The sequence below is a fragment of the Corvus kubaryi genome, unplaced genomic scaffold (genome assembly GCF_017639235.1).
Source record: "Corvus kubaryi isolate FWS band 111438036 unplaced genomic scaffold, C.kubaryi_AGA036_p1.0 37256, whole genome shotgun sequence".
Taxonomy (NCBI): Eukaryota; Metazoa; Chordata; class Aves; order Passeriformes; family Corvidae; genus Corvus; species Corvus kubaryi.
In genome coordinates this window covers 3,387,585-3,410,289 of record NW_024581076.1, presented here as the reverse complement: position 1 = coordinate 3,410,289, position 22,705 = coordinate 3,387,585, and the positions used below count along the sequence as shown (strand labels likewise).

Genomic DNA, 22,705 nt, shown 5'->3' with positions numbered 1-22,705 from the left:
TTAGAATGCATTAAAGTGTTATCTTTTGTTAAGGTCAGTGTGTTCCAGTTTGATCAGCTTGACCAGAAAAGTTGGTTGAAAGTTATAGAAACTGGAGAATGGAGGAGACAACGACGTTACACACTGGAGAACTCCAGGGTGGGCTCATGTCTGCAATTCTCTGGGCAGTTTTCCCTATTGAAAATGATAGTGTAGGAATGAAAAGGCTCCAAGAAGGGATGCAAGGACTTGGAGGTTTGGGAACAGTTTCACACAAGGAGTACTTGAATGAGCTACAGCTTTTCTTCTCAAGAATAGAGAGGACTAAGGAAAAAAAGGCGAAATATAAATAGAATAAAGTGAACAGGAAATTACTCCTTATCCTTTCTTCTGTTACAAAAAAAACCAGACAATGTCAAATGAAATTAGTAGGGAAGAAGTTCAAGACAAGTAAGATGCAATGGCTATTTTCACAAGAGTCAACCAGGCAAAGAGCTGTGTGACTCCTTGCCACATGATGTAGTGAGTACTGAAATGCTTACCATCTGTCAGGAGAGCATTTAGGGCTCCTACACCATGCTCCCAGTGTGCAGTGTGTGACAGTGCTCCTGTACTCTGGCCTTTAAACAGATGTGTGTGCATCCGTGTCTCCCAGTGCTTCCAGCCTCTCTGCTCTTGGCCACAGCTGGCAAGGGGGTACCTGCCTCTGCAGAGCTTTGCCCTAGGTGTTTCTAGGGGAAAAAATAGTATTTAAACATGAAAATTCAGAAATGAAAACTCAGTGCACAAATATATAGATAAATATATCTAAGGTTTTTTTCAGTTGATCTTAAACAGTTGATTTCAAAGTCTTACAATAGAAAAACTGAAAATTATTTTTTGTGTGTATTGAAACAAGAAAATCTGAAGTAACATTGTCTTTCAAAAATTAATCTTAGCTCCAAGCTTCTTTTGCATAGCATAGGCTGGTTGCTCATTCACCGAATGTTTTCATTATGTGCTTCTGTAGCGAAGTTAATTTGTAGCCGTACTTACTTGAAGACTATATTACAATGAAAAAGCATAAATAATGTATGTGAGAAGGCGGGGTAGGATTGCCTGGCAGCCTTCAATCTGTCATTCCTTTGACTGCTAACTTGGCAATTTGTGTGGGACAAGTTATAAACCAAATAATCCTGAGGTAAGGCTTTCATTGCCTACGCAGTGCTGAATGTATTTAATTTTTAATTCCATTCAGGTCCCAAGTGCTGTCAGAATGCCAGAGTTTCAGCCAATATGATTTTTCATACTGCAAAATCTTCTTTGTTTAGTTTAAAATGGAGCTGTCAGATCTCCTGTGATGACTGGGGCAATGTTGTTTTACAAAGATACCAAAAAGTGTTGAAACTTTTCAAGGTCTCCTGAAAGCTCCTGCACAAGATAAGGCTGTTGAGGTGCACTGAGTCACATCCAGTCACAGCTTCTCTGGAGGCTGACAGAGGACCTTATAGTCTCTTGAGGTTTTTCTCTTTATGTCTGGTGGTTTTGTAGGTGACAGGGTGCCCAACAAGAGCTGGACTCTCCTTTAGAACAGTTTCAGTGATGGTGATTCCACCACTTCTCTGGGCAGCCTGTTCCAATGCCTGAGCACCCTTTTGGTGAAGAATTTTTTTACCTAATGTCCAAACTAAACCTCCCCTGAGGCCATTTCCTCTTGTCCTGTCACTAGGTCCCTGTGCAAAAGCATCACCTGAAACTAAAGGCTCTGCAGGTTCCCCTCAAAGTGCCTCTGCAGCAACACTGAGTCGGAAAACTCTTCACGGCATCTCAGCAGCAACCCACTGTCATGGAGGAATGGTATCCATAATGCACATCACCCACTTTCCAAGGGACTTTGCAAAGGCTTTTTCTCACTTTATAGAGGGGCAGGCAGGTTTGCCTGAGTTGGGAGAGAAGCAAATCTCCTATTGCTCTCCAGCTCATTCCCCCCTCCTTCTTCACATACAAGTGAAGAGGGGGAACAAAGGAGGAAACTGAGCCTGCTTCTGAAGATGAAGCAGATGAAGATCCAGTTAAAGCTGCCAGAGCGATTTCTTCTTTATTTATTACTGCAAACCAGAATACAACTGCCAAGGATTGAGATAATCTATCATAAAAAAATCAGTTGACCTAGAAGGCTGATGTTTTTCTTTGTATCACTACAAATGACACATCCTTTTGCTGCTTCAACATTGGTAGCATGAAAGTTTTAACAATTAACAAAAAAAGCTAAAGTAACCACATTAAATTTGTAAGTATGCACTGTGAACAACATAAAAATAGCTTAGGATGCTAGAATCATTCCAAACCAAACACAACCTAAAAATAATGAAGTTAAATTTAACAGAAATCAAATATATTTAAGATCCAGGAGATGTTAAGCTAAAATAACCCCACTTTGCTCTAAGAAGTTATTTCAGGATCATAAACATGATTTGAATTTATACCGAGCTAGGATTTTTTGAGGTTTCATCTATATATTTTCTTCTGTTTCAGATTCTGGCCTTTACAAATGTTCAGCATTGGGAATTTATGAAGCAATTTAGCATTTAGAAATGGATATTCCCAATTGACTATTATGGCTAGATAAATTTTTAGGAGGCAAAGGATTGAGGACAAAGGAAGTTCTTCAGTTTAAGACAACCATTTCAGACGTTAAGCAGTGCTCTGCATAAGAGAATTTTGGTTGAATAATGACACTTTTAAAGAAAACCAAGAGACATATACTGCCATTTACTTCACACTTGGTAAAAACATCATTCAGTCGCACAACTAATGTAATCTATGATGAGAATCTCTTCTGATCTTCAAAACAGCAGCAAGCAGATATTCAGGTTGTGTATTTGGGGTCCGTGCTTATATATTACCTTTTTAAAATGAGTATGGTTGCTACCAACACCTCTCCATAAACCCCTAAAGCTTCTGAACTAGGTAACACTATGTAGGATACATTTCCTTTCTCTTTTTCTTTTTTTATGCAAGCAGCTGGTGCAAACCCCATCTCTTTAAAAATAAGTTGTCAAGTATTTTCTTCTTTCCTGGGAGATAGTTTTTATTTATCTCAATTTTTCATAAAGGTGGGCTGAGGTTGCCATTCTGTTTGGGAGAAGGAGGGGAAAGACTACTGCTTCAGATAGGATTGGCTGCATCAGTTTCAAATTCCTTTGGGTTAGAAAAAGTAGCAGAATTAGACCAGAAGAAAAATGGGAGGGGGCCCAAAAGCAAATATTTAAAAAATCAGTTATAATTTGTAGACTGCTCATTTATTATGAAGGAGAAGAAGAGAAGAAGTCCTAGCTTTTTGTGTCTGTCAGTGAAGAACTGACATTCTCCCAGCTGGTAACATAGCAAAATTCACCCCCAGTCTGATGCTTATGAGCTCTCTCTCCCAGACAACCACAAGCTAATCACATAAATGACACAAAATACAGGAAGTCAGCTTCAGATGGAGAGCAACAGCCCTCAGGCAGTTTCAACAGCATGAGTGTCACAAGGACCATCTCACCTGCAGGACTTACTTGGTGGCTTCTCCAAGCTGGTTAAGCCAAATCTCTCAGCACGTATTTCCTTTCAGATATTCCTGAGGCTATATGGATATCTTAAAAAAATTCCCTTGCTCAGATATAGCATTGCTACAGAAGCCCAGCTTTTTGAGGGGATCCATGTTGTTAGTGAATTTAATGGGTTAATCCCATTATCACAGGATTTATCATGGATGTGTGGACTTTGGAGGACTTCCTCAGGCAACGATGCTGGTGCCTGAGTCACTAAATCACTGGTGGGACAGGAGATCTCAGTCTTTTATGTACAGTCCCTATGGTTTGGGGGGATCTGTTCTGAGAGGAGCACAGTGCACAGTGGGGGCTGTTGGAGTATCTGACACCCTGGCAGGAACACAGATGGTTCAAACCAGATTGGCATTGTAGCATCTGGATCACTTTTCAATTCCTTCCAGATCTTTTAAGGCAAAGGTGGAATTTACCCTGTAAAGGGAGGGTTAAAATCATGGAAGTATTCATCAAGCAAAACTGGATTCAGTTGTTGTTGAAGGTCCTGCACACAGATCTGTGATTTACTGTAGGCTGGAAGCAACGTTTAGAGTTCCCTGTCACGGCTCTTAATTATGTTGTGCAGAGCTCTGAGCTTATTTAAAGCTGTAGCAGACGTGTGATTTGTGTGTTTAGATCAGGGTGATTCACTCAGCCACATGAAAACCCGTGGCCTGCACTGGCAGGGGGACAGCCAGGGACAGCTCAAGGTCTGCTGAGAGGGAGCTCTGCTGGTTTCAACTGCAGTTATTCCCTTACTTTATTTAAAGCCAAAAAGAAGGAGCAATTTGAAGGTAGTAGATTTAGAAGAATTACTACTATAAATCGGGGGGAAAATCCAGCTAAATGGAGAAACCTCTTTTAGGTGCTGCACCTCCTTCTGCCCCGTCAGTTGTGTTTCAATTCTTTTTTCCCCAGACAGAAAAATAATATAGGACCTAAACCAACAATCCCATTATTAGTTTGCAATTTATGGCATAGCACAGCTGTCCAAAAGGATGCTGGATTACTGGCTCTGTTTGCTTTTATCTGTTCACATTCTGGGATGATGCTCTTAATTCGGTGTTTCTCAAGTTTCAACTGTGGTTGTGCTTTGACAATTGAACTACACCCTGGGAATGGGATGTCTGACACCTGGCTATCACACCTCCACTAAAAAAACACAGCAAAGGTGACATAATGGTTTTTTTGGTAGATGATGTAGAGATTCCACATACCCACTGAATGGATGAATCAAGCAATTCACCTTTCATCAAAACCACTTTAAGATAGCTTCAGAGGATTAGTAAACTTCATGGGAAATAACAGATGAATGACAAATGTGCTCTCATTTAAGTCATTGCACAGGCCATGACTGCATCCTTACTGGCACCGTTGCAACCACCTTTGTCAGTCCTGAGACTGACTACAGGTTCCTGTTCCTCTCTCCTGGCCAGACAGAATAGCATTAGCAGGTTTGTATCAAACAGTGAATGCAGTTGAAGAACACCCCAGGGAGAATTTTGCAGGGTCTGTCTACCTGTGGTGACTTGTTTCTACACCTGTGATTTGACTTGCTAGCATTTTGATCTTGCTTTTCATAGAAAAGTCTGCACAGCTTTCAAAGTATCAGAGAGTTCAGGAACCCTCTGATATGAAATGAGAGGTACCAGTCTGGCCAGGGCAGTTTCCTGGCATCCCAGAGTTTCATGGCAGGTGTAAGCATTGCCAAGTCCAACAAGGTGACACTATTGATGAGCTGGGCTCCCAGAGAAGGCACTTGCACTTTCAGGAAATATTTGGGGAGTTCTTAACCCAATATATTTTTTGTGGGTGCCTTTCAAGAATGACTTGTTAGCTGGTAACGTGAAAGAAACCTTGAAGTGGCCTGATAAAGCAAGTTACATTCACAGTGGTACGTTAACGATACCCATTTCACCCATCAATACAGACATGTGAAGGGAGGAGGTTTGCCAGAGCTCTGTTACAGTTCTGGGTTTGGCTTGTGACCCTGTGCAGTGCCCCTGCCCATCCACTCACAGTGACTATTTCACTAGTCAGAAGCATTGAATGACTGGGTTTACTTTGCCTTTCCACACCAAGCAAACTAGAAGAACTTGCTTGTATAAAATGGCTATATTATTAATCTCTTATTTTCCATATCAGGGAATCGAGAGAATTACTGCATTTTGTAGATCAGGCATCCTGATTGCTGGCATCAGCTGCAGTTAGTAACCTCAGAAAGATGGTGTGTTGTCTTTTGTGCAAGATGGACGTGTACAGTACTAAGGAGGTCTCTGCTAACTGGACTCCAACACTACTTGAAGGGAACAAAGTGTTCCCATCCCTCTTTCCAAAAACAGAAAAGGGAGAGACAATACTCCTTAAGGCATTTGCCAAAATGATAAGGGAGATGAACAAAAACCACTCCCAGCAGTACTTTGGGCTCACCAGAGTGCTGCTTTACCTATTCCGGTGCTGACGCTGCTGATCCCAAACTCTTGGAAGTCCCATCCCACCTGCACAGGGCAGCAAGAAACAGCAGCGTTATCTTGCCTGCATTTTGAAATAAAATCATTTGAGGGGGGAAAAAAAAAATGTTAGTGAACTTCTGAAGGAAGTGACAGACTCTTTGATGGTATCACCTAAGTCGGCATGCCCAGGCCTGAAACCCCACCTCTCACATGTTGTTCGCTGTACATTTAGGTCACTGAAGTACATCTCCAGGGAGGGGCTGTCTCCTGAAAGCTTCAAGATAACATTGCTTCCTGTCTCCCTAATCAGCTGTGCAACAGGGTAAATTTAGAAACAAAAGGCAGCGCAGCAGTGATGGCAAATGGGTTTAATGCACATTAAAACCTGTTTTGGAGAAGTCAGAACAGGTTGTGCATGTCTTCAGCTCAGGCTCTGAGCAAAATAATAAATGACTTGCATACATTTAGCACCTTTCATCCTGAGAGAGCCTGCAGTATTTTACATAATAGGAGTTATCACCTACCCACCCATGAGCAGGCACCTGTGGAAGGCAGGGCAGGCTGCACGGGCCAGATGGGGCACAAGCGTGGTAAAGAGGCAAGTGAAGATGATCATCTCTATTCAAACACACAGGAGGAATTTAGGTGGGCACATGAAATAGCCAGGTTGGAATTTAGCCAGGAAAACAGTGTATGAAATAGTCCTTGCTTGGCAATAAGTACAGTGAATTATTTAATGACCTTGAGCCAAACACAGAGCATTTCATCTTAACTTACTGAAATTGCTCCCAAACATGTTTATATTCCAAAAAGTTCTCTTTCAAGTCTTCTGAAGCTTATTTATTCAAGGGCAGAAATGCGAACAGCAGAAAGTCAGCTACAAGGAAGACCTTCCTCAGTAGGGAAAAAAAAGAAAAAAAAAATGTAGAGAGAAAGTTTTGAGGTGAAGGGGGTGGGAAATATGCCACTCCCTTAAGGGAAATACATACCAGTAAACAAATGATGTGTAAGTCTGCAGGCCATCATTTTTACCACACTGCTCTACACCAGAGAACGTGCAAAAAAAGACTGTTCCATCAGAAAAGACCACACACTTCTTTGGCTGGATTTTTTTCCCCTCTTACCCAGTTAGATGCTTCTGTTTTTGCCAAGACTGGTATCTGGGCTTAGCTTCAAGCTCATCAGTACTTCTCCCCTAGAGTTGCAGCCAAAAATACATCTTTTCCACAAAGGCTGGATGATTTTCAGGATGATTTTACTTCTCTGCAGGAGGTTTTTCTCCTACTAAGTGGGAGCTGTGCTCAATCTATTGTATCTTGGCCACACTCGAACTCGACTTGCTGGGTAAATTCACAGACAAATTGCACACATGCAGTACATTTACTTAGAAGACAGATAGCAATAAAGTGCCCCTTACCACAGTGGAAATATTTTGTCCAGTTTATTAAAGCAGCTGACCTTATTTAAAGCATGCAAATATTTTCAATAGAAGAAAAGAGCAGGTACCAAAGGGCATCTTAAGCAGAGAAACAATCAAAGCTGGACAAATGGAACTAGCAAGTAAGTTTTCTTGGATTTAATATTTTGCATTTTTACACCATCAGTATGATGGTCCATTGTAAGGAACTACCAGACATATTTGCAGGGTCAAAAAGGTGCATATTTGCACCTTTCTAAGGTGTTTACCTTAGCTAACAACAAATTGCAGGAGCAACAGGGGTTACTAGCTGATATAAGGAAGGGGTCTATTGATCTGAAACTCTAGGAACCTACATTTTCTAACCTACAACCTTGAGTTGTAGCAGTGGCCCCAGTTCTTTGACTTGGTGCTCAGGAGTGGACCTCAGAGGTCAGCTCAATCTTCCAGCCGCCCTGAGGCACAGGGTGCTGTGCTCCAAAGTCAGCTCCAGCCCGTTTCTGAGAGATGGTCATCAAACTTTTTCTTTGAATGCTGCCACAATGGAGCTACTACAGCCTCCTCAGGCACCCCAACCAAACAGCCAGAAGAATAAAAGAAGGTTTTCCTAACCTAAAGTTTACCTTACTCCAATGTAACTTCTCACCCTTTACTCCATGGATAATAGATTCATGGTAGCACTTGCCTTTTACTTGAAGATCATCTTTCCCCATTTAGTCAGCTTTTCTGTAGATAAACAGTCCAGCTACTTTCACCTTCCTCTCTCACATTTTCCTCATCATCACTGCTTGCCTCTGGACCATGTTGAGTGCCTGTCTTTCATTATCAAAGTCTGACCAGCACTCCAGCTGCTCACTGATATGAACCAGCGCAGGATTCCTTTGTGCCTGTTGTATTTGCATTTGTGCATTCCATGAGAGCATATATATTTATCTGCCAGTTAAATAACAGATAAGTCAATTTTGTGTTGATCTCCTGAGCCACAAAAGCAATTTTATCTACTGAACTAGTAGGTCCTAATTTATGATTCCCGTAGCTGACTACTTCTTAGTACATATCTGTGTATCTGTCTCAATTGGTTAGTCTCCATTTTTTCTCCAAACACTTCATTGTCTGATCTTGTCTTATGACACACTTGAAGCCCCTCTGAATTTTGTGTATTTTTAAATACAATTCACAAATATATGCAAAGTATTAGTTCATATAAATGCATAAAATGTAAACATCTCATCTCAGATCTGAGTATTTGGATAACATAGAAAGTATATCATCCATTTTTACAGATGACACAATGAGGAAAAAAAAAAGAAAAACAAAAGAAAAGCCTAAGATAGTAGCCACTGTAGTCAGTTCTAGAAGCAGTCAGAGCACTGTTTGCCTATTATGGGGTATCAAAATCTCCTCTTTGTTTCAGTAGCAGGCTAGGTCCAGTGCAAGCACAGCACAGAGTCCAAAGGGCTGATGCAAGATCTAAGGTCACATAATCATAGAATCATTATGGCTGCAAAAGACCTCCAAGATCACTGAGTCCAGCCTTTGACCGAACACCCCCTTGTGAACTGGACCGTGGCACTGAGTGCCATGTCCAGTTGTTTCTGGAACACCTAAATGGATAGTGCCTTCACCACTTCCCTGGGGTGCTGAGGGGCCACTCCATCCCCTCGTCCAGATCATTGGTAAAGACATTAAACAGGTTTGGTCCCAGTACTGAGCCCTGGGGAATCCCACTCGAGCCTGGATCCCAGCTGGATGTAACTCCAGTCACCAACCCCCTCTAGGCTCGGCCATCCAGCCCGTTTCTCACCCAGCCAGCCAGCTGTGCACCTGACCTAGCCATGAGCAGCCAGCTGTTCCAGAACGCTGTGGGAAAAGGTTCAAAGGCTTTACTGAGGTGCAGGCACACAACATCCACAGCCTTTCCCTCATCCACAGGCAGGTCACCTGCTCATAAAAGGAGATCAGGCTGGTCAAGCAGGACTTGTCTTTCCTAACTCCATGCTTCCCAGACTTCTGGCTTCAAAAGCACCCCAAGTCTGCTTCCAATGCCTGGACATCTACTTGTCATCTTATATCCAGCGCTGCTGCTCTAACAAAGACATACCTAGCAACAAAGTCAGAGCACAGAAAGAGTTACACTCGAGTGCAGAGTAAATCCATGTTAATACATTTTAAAACAGTCTAGGCCCACCCATGGAGGCATCTTAAATCTTCAAAACTGAAAGAAACCCCAGCAACTGTCACGGGATCTTGGGGATGGGGAAGTAATCCAAAAACATCTTAATCTCTATTTAAAGAAAATAGTTGGAGCAAGTAGCACAGTATGTGCTATGTGTCAGTGGAACATGGCACTCTGTTGTATTAGGCACCCCTTAGGGGTTAATCCTTGCTATGAGTAAACTCTTTGCTCCATAATGTACCAGTTCCAGTCTCCACAGCCACACACACACCTTTTTTTGTGACTGTGCAGTTACAGAATGTACATACACTAAGGTGCAGAGCAGGGATTATGCATTAAATGTGAAGGTAAACGTCAGTGTAGACAAATCTGACCTGCAGCAACTTCCCTTCAGTCCCAGCTTAAAAGCAAAACTTACTCTTTCACAGGGGGCAGAGACTGGCAACCCTACTCTTACCCCAGCCCCTTGGGTTTGGGCCTTTTGTGTGCAAGGTGCCTTTAAGTCCCCAGAAGCTGACTGCTCAAGACTGGTTTCTTGAGAGGCAGCACAATGGAATAACAGATGTGTTCATATTCTCTCATTATTCGTTCTGGTTTTCTGATTGAAATGATTCTACATCACACCTAAAACACTAAATATTTAAAAATAAGCAACAACCATGCAGACTTTGTAACTGGGATGACACTTTTACTGTTTTTTTTTTTCCTTGTGAAGCCTAGAACAAACAAAATGCTCATGAGAAACTGAGTTGTCTTTAGGCAGGAACTTAGTGTTTATATATAGTGTCTATATATAGACACACACACAAATGCATGCAATGATATTCTATGCCTGTATATATATGTATATATATATATATATATATATATATGTATATATATATATATATATATATATATATATATAATGAGGCAAGATTTTTCTCCCCTCACATTCATGATCAATCAATGTACTTTTACACCTAAAGGGTCACTCTGTCTTCTCAGAAGCAGCTCAACAAGAAAGCTCAATCTAAAAAATAACCTAACACCTAAGGACTTAGGCACAAAAGTTTTCAGAGAAGGAAGAACTGGGGCACATTAATCTGTCAGTGGTAACTGTGCACTCCTTTCTACCAAATAGAAGGGAATTGAAGTTAGCTGGTGAGCAGCACAGGAGGGCTAACTTGAGTCAGTTCACCCTTCCTACTGAGTGTCCACATGCCAGTGAAAACCATAATTTGACATGCAATATATGACCTTTCTATAATGCATTTGTGAGTTTAAACTTGTAGAATCAGATGCATAGCTTATACTACACTGCAAAGATTTTATTCATAGGGGGTGATGTCACTGAGTAGAAGAGCCCTGGAACAGCGCAGTTCGAGAGTGAATTAATAGGAAGCACTTAATGCTTAACCCTCAAAGCATTTTGCAAACATTAATATTTCAGTGCTCCCAGGACACAAGTTAAACCATGCACATGGCTTTCCTGGGAAATGGTAAAATGCCTTGCTGGAAGGCACAGCAGGAAGTCAGATGTGTCATTACAAGGTGGGAGCTGCCTTTATCCAGGGCAACGTGTACCCAAGTAGATTGTACCCAATTACATTTTAAAAACCATCTTTATCCTGTTTCAGATGTCACCAGTGCAATCACTTCAATAATGTGGTCAGTTAGATGTTAGTGACATTGAAAATAAAGTGCAAGCAAATGTCAAGTGCCAAGACCACCAGATGTCTTCAAAGGAAGACATTTCCAAGAGGAGCTAAGAAACATGGTCCTCATGCAGCAGCAGTACACGTCTGCTTGCTTCCCATTTTCACGAACCTCACTGGGCTCCATTACTTTCTTTTCAAGGTGATGATAAAGCAAAATCCACATACTGCAATAGCAAATTTCACCAGCACAGATGGCAGTTGTAAAGAACCTGAGCCTTATTGCAATCATGGATTTTCATGTAAAACCAGTTTGTTTTCCAAACCATGGCTAGTACATGGATGAGAGGAACTTGGATGCTGATACTACTGTTTGGGTGACAGGTTTTCTAGCATTCTTGCCACTAAGCTGCAAAGAGAAATTTCTATTTCTCAGTGATTTATTGGTGCTTATCACATTCATATTCATTAGAAGAATCTATATCCACAGAAAGATTACCAGATCCTGAAATGCTGTTCATAGGAACAAAGGCCTTTTTAGTGAAAAACAAACATCTAAAAAGTAAAGGAAGCCACAGTTTTACACACTGGCAAATACAAATCTGAACCCCAGGGCTTTAAAGCAGTTGCTTGAATCAGCTGTGGGCAGGGATGAAGGAGGTGGCAGGTACAGGCTGCACTGACAGGGGAGCTTTAATCAGCCCAGCAGTTGTCACCTTCTGTAGCACTGACACTTTTCTCAACTACAGCCTGAAATCTCTCCTGTATGGCAAGAGTTGGGCTGCCCCACGGGCTTTGCTTTTGTCAGCAACTTCTTGGACTACACAGCCACTGAAAACCACTTTCAGGCTGAACCCCACTGGCCTAACCAGCAGGTACCTCACAGTTACTGCCATTACTGAGGTACCACCACCTAAGTCACATCATTTCTTAACACTGGGTGTTTGGGATTTTATCATACACAAACGTAACCAGTTACCTCATTTTGACTGTAGACTTTGACAGTCCAGGACTGCAGCTGAACCTCTCAGAGGCCTCTGGGTCACAGTTCAACAGCAGATGATGGGTATGAAAGGATTACATCGCTTGGCAAAGTCTGAAAAGGGCCCCTTGTCAGTCAAGAGAGCTGAGACAATTGTATTTGCATGCCTAACAATGAAACTATGAGAGAAAGACTGAATTACTCTGTCAGCTTAAAAAACCCAATCACGGCTAACATCAGGTTAAGTGCTGGGTTGGAGTCCTCCAACAGGCACTGTGGCACTCCCCACTCCTGCTAGGACAGCTGGCTGCGGAAATCAAAGCAATGGTATAGCCAAACTTTGCCAGTCTCCAACAAGAACAGGAACCCACCATCGTCCAAAAAAGTTGTGCTTGCCGATAACCATCCTGTACCTGCTGCTGTTGGGGCAGCAACACGTTTGGAGTCAGACTGTAATTTCTGTGTTAGAATACAGACTTCAAACAGGATGGCAGCAGGATTTCAGGAAGGAGGAACTCTTGCTCTCCTCCGGGGACAAACAGCACCTAGCATTACAGTCCAGTCTTTAGGTGTTAGGAAAGCAAAACTCACAGATGGTAAATACAATATATAATTTAATACACACACTAGAGCAGGTCAGAATTAACATATATGGGAGGAGGAGAAAGAGCATTTCAGGTGAGATCGAATGTACCATTTTTATGGAAATCTAGTTTGTTGTTGCAGAACATTGAAGACAAAGCCTCTCGGGCTGCTCCTGACCCCTTCCCTTAAAAAACAAAACAAAACCACCACCACCACACCCCAAACACACTTGCTAATAGAAGGGAAAATTCCGTAAAATTACTTTGCCTCTCGTGTTGTAATACAAGGCAATTCAATATAGAAAATACGATCATCAGAGTGACCAACTTCATTCCCATATAGAGAAAATAAAACCAGTCTGTGACAGCCTAGATCTGTAGCATTCACTGTTACAACCTCTGCATTAAAGACAGAGGAGTATGCCTGGAAAAGTAAAAAATGGCGAGTTTTCCACAAAATCCATCAGGCAGCTTTGTCAGATGTGTCAGTGTTTATACGTTTCTCACTCAACATGTTCCCTCAGTGCCTAGAGAAAACCACATTGGCTGTTTTAATTAAGAGGCATTAAGTACTGGATATGGCAGTTGGTACAAAGCTCTACCCTCTGTTCTAAAGACAATTTGATTCTTCAGTTAGCGTTGGTTTTACCATTTCACGTCAACCAAGATCTCTCATCCTGTACCAACGTCTTCCTATTTTGATGACACCTAAATTTAGAGGGTGCAGATAACCCCCATTAGCAATAAGAAGTGGTGACAAGGGACAAGACACACACCTTTACTCCTCAACAGGAACATATGAACTCTGGATGCTGATACTATAAATAAAATCAATGGCCCTGGTTTATCTCTGAATGAACCTCCAAAACAGGAGGTGCTATACAGATCATAGCCTGATCTCAAAATAATTATTCTGTTGATGATCCAACATGAAAAATGCTTTCTTTGGCTGATAACTTGCACTTGTTTCCTTGGAAGCATATTATTTCTGGCTTACTGAAATGAATACTTTTTATTTTTAACTAAGCGTTGAAAATATTTCAAAGAGAATTGCCAAGTGAGGCTGTAATACCTGGACCAAATATCCTGTTTTGCAGTAATACAGTCTATTTAGGGCTGCCTCAGAAGGTCACCGATACTTCAACTACTGCAATATGTCACCACCTTATAAATGAGAGTGATATCAGCAAACAAAATTGGTGCCTTATCATTCCCTGGCACTGGCTGCCTACTCCCAGGTGGAAGGTGTGATGTTACATTTAAATTTAAAGGATCTGGGTGACTAAAGTTGGCTATGAACTCAGAAGTACAAGACAAACAGACAAAACCATCAAGGGCTGTACCCTTACCTAAGAAAACACACAAATGTGCTGAATTCAACATGGTTGGGCCATTCAGTGCTGAATAGTAACAACTCTGGAACTGCTAAAATGCTAACAGTGTCTGACTTTGGCCTTTCCAAATTGCACTGCATTAAAAAAAACTCCCATCTTTCAGACTTTCTGTTATACAGAAGGTCAAAATTAATGAAACCTGTCAAGATATTTTAAACTAAAATCTTCAGGCACTTTCAAGGTATGTCATTACATATTTCACAATTCATAAGTCAAAACTTGGAAATGAAAACAGTGTGTCTTTATTGATAGTCTGCCACAAATTAATGCATAAACTTAAGAGTTAGCCAAAACTGTATCTGCCATCCGAACATGGCAAGCATTATCTGCAAAAAGTGGATGTTTTCTTCTAGCAGATACCCAGATGTTCTGTTACCAGGTCTCACTATAGTGCCATATGCAATTAAAGTATTGTTTTACACAAGTTGCATGATGCTCACCAGAGTCACTGTCTCTTCATTACTGCAAGCACACAGAGATGCAAGCACACTTTAATGTTAAGCCTTTACTGAAGTCAGTGGAACTCATTTGTCTCCCAGGTGAGCTTGCACACCGTATTTGCAGGCCTGGAGTTTATGACTACAAAAGCAAAGACAAGGGGGACAAGAACAGATGCACCACAACAGGCATTCCAACAATTCAATGCATCTATCTTACTGAAGGAAATCGTATCTTTACATACCATTAAATGTTAAAAACAAACAAGGATGTTTAAGCACAAAGTATATATTTATACCAAATAAAACAACTGAAAAAGTATTAGATAAAGAAAAATAATGTAACAGAATGTACTTAAGTACCTAGCTTACAGTCATGCTCATATCTAAAAATAACATTGTTAAGTAATATATATAATTTTGGACATAATTCTCTAACATACAACATGATTCTGTGATTCTAAATGTGGAGAGTACTTTTTCCATGATACAGAACACAAATTATTTTATACAGGCACACCTGCTAATTTGTATAAAAAACATGCTTGTAAGTGAAAAGGTCACTGTAGTACTAATTTACCATGTAGTGTTAATCATGTTGAAATTGTCTCTTCTCCTTTTGCATTGGTGAGCGCCAACACTGAATGGTACAATATTTGATCCATATGGTTCACCGACACTGCAACCTGTTCCCAAGCAGTAGCCCTGCCTGGATGTTAACAGTACAGTTCTGTACAGCCCCATCTGTCTGCATATAGTGTATTTAAAACTAAAAGCTATTACAATTATTACAATGATTTCTGTTTCAATATATACATCAGTATAAAATACTACCCAAAACACTTTTGCATTTCAAACAATTTTAACCACTTCATCAAACAATGCATTTGCAGAATTAAAAAAAAAAAAAAAATCCAAATTAATATTGATTGCCAACAGTACAGCATCTCTATGGTATGTTTCCTAATAAATGAGAGAACGGAAATGTCTTAATTAAAGTAAGTATCACAAAACATAATAATGTTAGAGCAGTTCAAGGATTCCCAGTTTGTCAGTATCTACCCTAAGCAGTGCTACCCAAATACAGTATAAGCCATTTAGTGTTTCTACAATGAGAATAAAACATTCAAATATTAAAGCTGTGACAAACACACAAAAGCAAGGAAAGATAATTTGTTCTGTACTCACTTCTGTTGTAGCAAGGTACAGCATGTCAGGAGTTTGCACTCAGTGCATCATATCGGGCTGTGTGCATGGACTGGGGAATGAGATGCTGGAGAGCAGTGCTGCACAAAGGCACCTGGGAGTCCTGGTCAATGGAAGTTGGACATCAGCAGTTGGAGTCAGCAGTGCCCTGGCAGCCAGGAGGGCCAAGCATGTCCTGGGGGCACCAGGCACAGCATCACCAGCCGGGCAAGGGAGGGGATTGTCCCGCTCTGCTCTGCACTGGGGCAGCCTCACCTCGAGTGCTGGGGGCAGATTTGGGTGCCACAATGTAAGACAGACATTAAACTATTGGAGAGTGTCCAAAGGAGGCCAATAAAGGCGGCTCCTTTGAGGGGAAGCCAATCCTCATGGCTGAGATAACTTGGTCTGTTCAGCCTGGAGAAGACTGAGGGGAGACTTCTTTGCAGTCTGCAGCTTCCTCATGAGAGGAAGAGGGACAGGTAAGATCTCTTCCTCTTGAGACCAGTGACAGGACCTGGGGGAATGGCCTGAGGCTGTGTCAGGGGAGGTTTAGGCTGGGTATCAGGAAAAGGCTCTTCACCCAGAGGGTGGTTGGGCACTGGAACAGGCTCCCCAGGGAAGTGGTCACTGCACCAGCCTGACAGAGTTCAAGAAGCATTTGCACAACACTCTCGGGCACATGGTGTGACTCCTGGAGTGTCCTGTGCAGGGCCAGGAGTTGGACTTGATGATCCCAATGGGTCCCTTCCAACTCAGCTTATTCTGCAATTCTCTGTGTGCTATGATACCTGGATACAACTATGGAAGAAACTGAAATAGAATCAACTCTGAATTTCCTTGCTGTTGTGGTTTTATGTCAGATCATTCAAGTTATAAAAACTTAGTGTCTTTTTCTTTTCCTGAAGGGAAGGAGAGAGAGGAATTCATGATGAAATTGCAAAAATACTACTAAAATCCCTATCTTGGACACAATACACTGCTTTAGGAGCTACTGTGTCATTGCACAACATAAGTGGCCTATTAATTGCTGAATTACTGGTGTAGCAGAATATATATCATTGTGAACGTGTTTTAAAAATTGGTATTTTTAAACCTGCCTGTATCCCATAACAAGCCATAAAATTTTGTGTTTTTCAAACACTAATATGTTTATGTAAAGTAGTAAATGTACATTTATAGTGGCAAATTTCAAATCTCTGCCTCTACTGCTTCAGTTTTTAAAATGGGATTTGGTTAAGACTTTTCCTTCTTTACATCATCCTAAAACAGAATTATTTCTGAAGCATAAAAAAATCCAAATGGCAATAGAAATATGATGGGGGTTTTTTGTTTGTTTTGCTGATTTGTTCCTAGCTTAAAAAATAATCAATGTCTTTAAAAAAATGCAAAACAGTAAAACCCAAAAAATCTCTCCTCAGGAGACGTCCCTGCTAACTGAGAGGTTTTTTTCCAAAACTAAGTTTCATGCTTACAGTATCTTTATAGTCATGTTATACACCCTTGAAAATAAAGGCTCAATGTTGAGAATGGTGACAGGCCCTTAATTATAGAGGTGTTAACTGGTGACACTATTTTTCATCAGAAAAAAACCCGAAAGCCCCACAAAAATTCATAGCTTATCTTGAAAGTTTGATTCATGCTCGCTTTGTTTATTTAAAAATACTCTTTGGAAACTTGTGTCAACTCCTGCAGACAACTTAGTGATACATCTTTTCCTGTTAAAATAAAAATAATTCTTATTCACCTCTACCCCACGCTAAGCTCTACTACTAATATACACTTCATTACCTGCTCATGTCACCATCTAACACGTATCTTTACATTCTTCTACATATAGTGTCCAGGGCTTATTTTTCACCAAACAGAACTTGATAACTATTACACTTTGAAGTTTTTATTGAGGAGTTTTTTGGTGTTCTAGCCTTTTCATTGCAATGCACAGTGATATTAATAGTTCAGAATTTTTTTCAGTGATAACTTAAGAGAAACTTTTCATAAATTTTTGTTTCCCATTAAGGATTTTAAAATCTGAACTCACTTAGAGACCAAAACTGAAAACCAGAAGAGAGATTAGATGTAATTTTAAAATGGTTCTGCTACTTTAAAATGCATTTAAAATTTGTACACATGACACACGATTCTAACTTTTACATTGCTGTAATCAGATTCTAATTCAAAGTCTTGCAAATACACATGAAAAATAAGCCACTGGTCATGAAATCTAATGATTACATTCAAAGCTAGCCTTTAAAAAAAAAAAAAAAGTTACAGGCAAAACATACTGGTTCATGTACTCACTAGCTTATCAGGCTACAATAGGCATGGTTTAAGTATAAAAAAAAGCAGACAATTCAGATTTAAATAAGACTGTGTGAAATCAGAAAAAACCCTTAGATTTCACTACTAAAAAAAACCCCAGAACACCTATAATTACTTCCCATCCTACCGCTACAGTTAAACCAACTAACAAAAATAATCAAAAGTATTTTTGACAAATGGAAGTTAGGCTAGAGTATGTGGCAACAATCAAAGTTCATATATGTTTCTATGTAAAATGACTCATGATTTACTATAACATAAAATATGAACAAGAGCACTTCATGACTAATGCAAGAGCTACTAGTAGGAACACTTAATGCCAGTCTTCAGCCCTCCTTTACGTCATATCTCCAAATCAGTATTGACTTCTTTTGACCAGATACATCATTTTTGGCTTGTCACTCCAGTATGTCATGTTTTACCACTTGCCACAGGCAGCAGGAGACAACTAGCTGAGCAAACTACAAGCAGTGACATGCAGAAATTAACTCTCAAATCTGAGTACTTAGATAAAATGATATGCAAGCGCACACTAGGACAAAAGGAATGGCATTCGTCATCCAAAATAGGCTCATCATCCCTCCCCACCCCCCTTGAACAGTAGTTGCAACAGCAATAGAAAAAGATCAAGAAGATGTCTGTTCTTCAGAGTCAACTGTGGAAAAAAGTCAGCAATATATAACAGCAGCGATGGACAAGGAAGAGCAAACCCAAAGAATCTTGTTGAATATTTGTTCATTTACTTTTTCTGAACACAAGCCAAAGTGCACCACACTGGCTTGTTCTGAACTTCAGATACAGATGTCCTAATCTCCTTAGATCCTTCACAGATTTAGAATTCAGTCTCCCTGAGGCCCCTATAACCAAGTAAGAAAGCTCTCTTTATCTAGCTTGGTGGCTGCCAAGACAGATTCCATGTCATTAAGGATGTCAGAGCTCAAAGCCTCTTGCAGACTTGGCATCAGTTCTTCTCCTTCTATATTCATTCCATCTCCTTCCAGTGTCCCAAGGTCCACATTTGTCCCTGGAATGGCTTCAAGGTAGTCTGGGAAACGGTTCTGATGGGATGGTATGTTACTTTGGCCGATACTGTCACCTAGTTATAACACAGAGATGAATATTAAGTATACTGGAAGTACCAAACCTACAACTTATCAGGACAACTGGTAAAGGTTACTCATGTACCTCTTGCATCATACAAGCAGCATGACTCATAGAAATCCATGACAAAACCCAAAGATAACTTGACTGCATGCAGATGTACATTTTGTTTCAAACTTTCACCTACTGACCCAAATCTTACAGATCTTTGATGTCATTTAGCATAATTTAATTTTTATACTTGAAGGAAAAAGACAATACTGGATGAGGTACTATTCTTAGCTCTGAACAACATTACTTCAGAAAGCAAACACACTCAAATTCCTTATCAAAACAGGAGTGATACTACTTATGACCAATTTCCCCATCCTCCTAATACAGCTGATTACAAATATATTTTTTCACAAACCTAACCATAATGTTTCTATTACAGAAATAGGGGAAATAGAAGAAGGTATAAAAACAATGCAGAAAGTATCACAGCTTTTCAGAGTTGCTTGTTTTCATTGCAAATGGATACAACTGTATTTGGAAAACATGCATTGAAAATGTACACAAAACCAGACCTGTATCCATCTCATCAACACTGTTCAGGAAGTCATCTGGGGTTCTGGGTACACTGTAACTGCTCATGCTAAGTCCACTATCTGTGCTTTCATCTCTGGAGTGATATGTTCCACTGTAACAGAAGAACAGGAGGAAAAAAGAAATGAGGGTAGAGCACTCAAGAAAATAAAATAGATGCTTGTTTTGAATTAATTTATGGGCTTTTAAAACATTGCTACCATGAGAAATCCTCTATTCTAATAAAAAACTGAAGCATTTGTTTGCACGAGACACCTGGGTTTTATTTTATGCAGACCTTTTCCAATTAAAACCATGTTATTTTGATTCAATTTAACTTGATGAGAACATACTTATGCAGCTTTAAGAAACTGCCTACTTATGTTCTGCATAATTTTAATATTTTCACACTCACCCACAGCTAAAACCTTTCGAAGCGTATCAGATAGTCCATAATGATTATAAAAATAATAATTATGGTGCACCCTTTTATGCTTCCATAAGGATAAAAAAAATTACTTCTAAGTAATGTTCCCATATTTAATCAACCACTGAAGTGTATTTTTAGGTCACTGCTGTTATAAATAGTTGGAACTCCTTTAGCAATTCTTCAATTGCTTCCCCCTGCTCCATTACTACTTGTTCAGTCACACATGTCAAGGCAAGAGAGCACCCTAATATAAATCAAATACTGGTACAGAAGCCATCCTGTAAACAAACCCTGCTCAGAATGATCTTGCTGACAGAACAGTTAACCAAACTGATGGCATGGGGCCTTACATGCCTTCACTTTCTTACTGCCATCTCACTGCCAGAGCAGCAAGCAAGACCAAGAGAGCCTCAGTGGAAAATATGGGATGGGGCAGGGAAGCAGGCCAGTGTGTTGAGTATATAGCAAGGTTTTGGTAGCAGGGATCTGCAAGGATGACTGTGTGACACAGCATGAGGAGCTGATCCCACGTCAGCCAGCTGGTTCCAGCTGTCTCCAAAGTGGTCCAGCAGCCCAAAGCTGAGCCCAACAGTGACAATGGTGGTACCTTTGTCATAACATATTTAAGAGGAGGGGGAAAACGCCGAACAGCAGATGGGAGAGAGGAGTGAGAATATAGGAGAGGAACAGCCCTGCAGACCCCATGGTCAGTGCAAGAGGAGGGACAGGAGGTGCTCCAGGCACCAGAGCTGAGATTCCCCTGCAGCCTGTGGTGCAGCCCATGGTGAGGGAGCTGTGCCCCTGCAGCCCCTGGAGATTGAAGGGGGAGCAGAGATTCACCTGCAGCCCGAGGAGGATCCATGCCAGAGAAGGTGGAGGCCTGAAGGAGGCTGTGACCCCATGGGAGGCCTGTGCTGGAGCAGGCTGACAGCACCTGTGCTCCCATGGAGAGAGGAGCCCATGCTGGAGCAGCTTTGCTGGAAGGAGCTGTCGCCTGCATAAGTAGTTCTTGAAGCCCACCATTACCTCCCTCCCCACTGCATCTCCTAATATTCAGTCTTCACAAAGTATTTTCAAAACCTGTATTTCTTCAGGTTATGGGAGCATTCACTGAGAATCCTTACTGATTTTCCATCCTGCATCCTAAATGAACATCAACTTGATTTACTGTTCAAATTAGCATTTGAAGACATACTGATCCTCCTCATGATGTACTTGTGAAGTATACAGTATATGCCTTTTTGTCAAATATGAAGAACCAAAAAAAATATGAACAGCTATTCAATATTGCATGCCAGTAGAATGCCATCAGCCATGTATATAAATATATAAACATTTTTTTTTTTTTGATTCCATAAGGACATCTTTGCTGTACAAGAAAGGAACCTGACATTTCTTTATAGATTAATCATAAATATTTTTCTCTTTTTTTAGATTGATTTAAAAACAGAATCACCACACATTCGATACAATACTAGTAATTAAACGATTTAAAACTTCTGTGAACAAAAATGCTGTTTTAATGGGACAAAATACTAAAAACAGAACTGAGACTATGCTGAACTAAATCACTCCAGTGGAGAAGGCTTTTTGGCTGTTTCTCTCACATTTGGAATGTCCAGCACTTCTCTTCAAATCACTCCTTAATACACATTTCCTCTTTCTTCAACAAGGATTTGTTCATTTAGTAGTCACACCACCCAAAATTACCACATGCAACTAAACAGCATTGCCCAAAATAGAGCGGATTCTTCTTCAACTAATAATTGTTAAAATATGTGTATACAAAAGAAGAAATACCAATTTAGGAGTTAAACAGAGAACTACCATCACTACCAATATAAATCTAACCGACAAAAATATATAAACAAGTGTGGCAAATCAAAAGGTAAAATAGTTTAATGCAGTCTGTGCTGATGAATATCCCATTCAAAAAAAAAAATCAAATATACCTTAATGACTGTAAGTACTGAAGATAGCAGGCAGATGTGACTATGCATTTTAAACCACTACTGAGTATTTTCTCTAATTGCTCCAATGTAGTGATTTCTGAGATTTTTTAATGTTTCTATTATATAGGCAGCAGAAAATATCAAACAACCTAAACTTTGAATATATAACTTCGGGGCCTAAATTTAGCTCTGTCTCACCAAGAACTTTATATATACCCTATAAAGATAGAAAGGAGCATTTCTCCAAGTCTGAACTTTAACATAAGGAGTATCAACAAGATCTTTAGGTCAAAACTACTGGACTGCTTTCTGAGATAGCAGTGCATATTCACAAATGTCCTTTCTTAAAAATCCCTTTCCTATACCCATATGACACCATTAAGTGTGGTGCTGCACATACAAAACCCTAGAAGGAGACACACGTTCAGACCAAAATGCAAATTAAGATAATCTGAACTCAAGTCAAATACAGATTTTCAATCTTTTGCATGGGGTAAGGGCTACATTTAAAAAAAACCCAGTTAAA

General features: G+C 40.3%; 1 protein-coding gene across 8 annotated transcripts in view; it reads right to left on the bottom strand.

The window, feature by feature from the left end:
* Nucleotides 1-14,407: 14,407 nt before the first annotated feature.
* Nucleotides 14,408-22,705, bottom strand: part of YAP1 (Yes1 associated transcriptional regulator) — an 88,311-nt gene continuing 80,013 nt past the window's right edge. For all 8 annotated transcript variants that reach the window (XM_042023776.1, XM_042023778.1, XM_042023777.1 and 5 more), the window contains 2 exons: nt 19,800-19,912; nt 14,408-19,228 (listed from right to left, as the gene is read on the bottom strand). In XM_042023776.1, the coding sequence (XP_041879710.1) occupies nt 18,990-19,228; nt 19,800-19,912 (352 nt within the window). In that variant the 3' untranslated portion in view covers nt 14,408-18,989. The remainder of the gene's footprint in view (nt 19,229-19,799; nt 19,913-22,705) is intronic.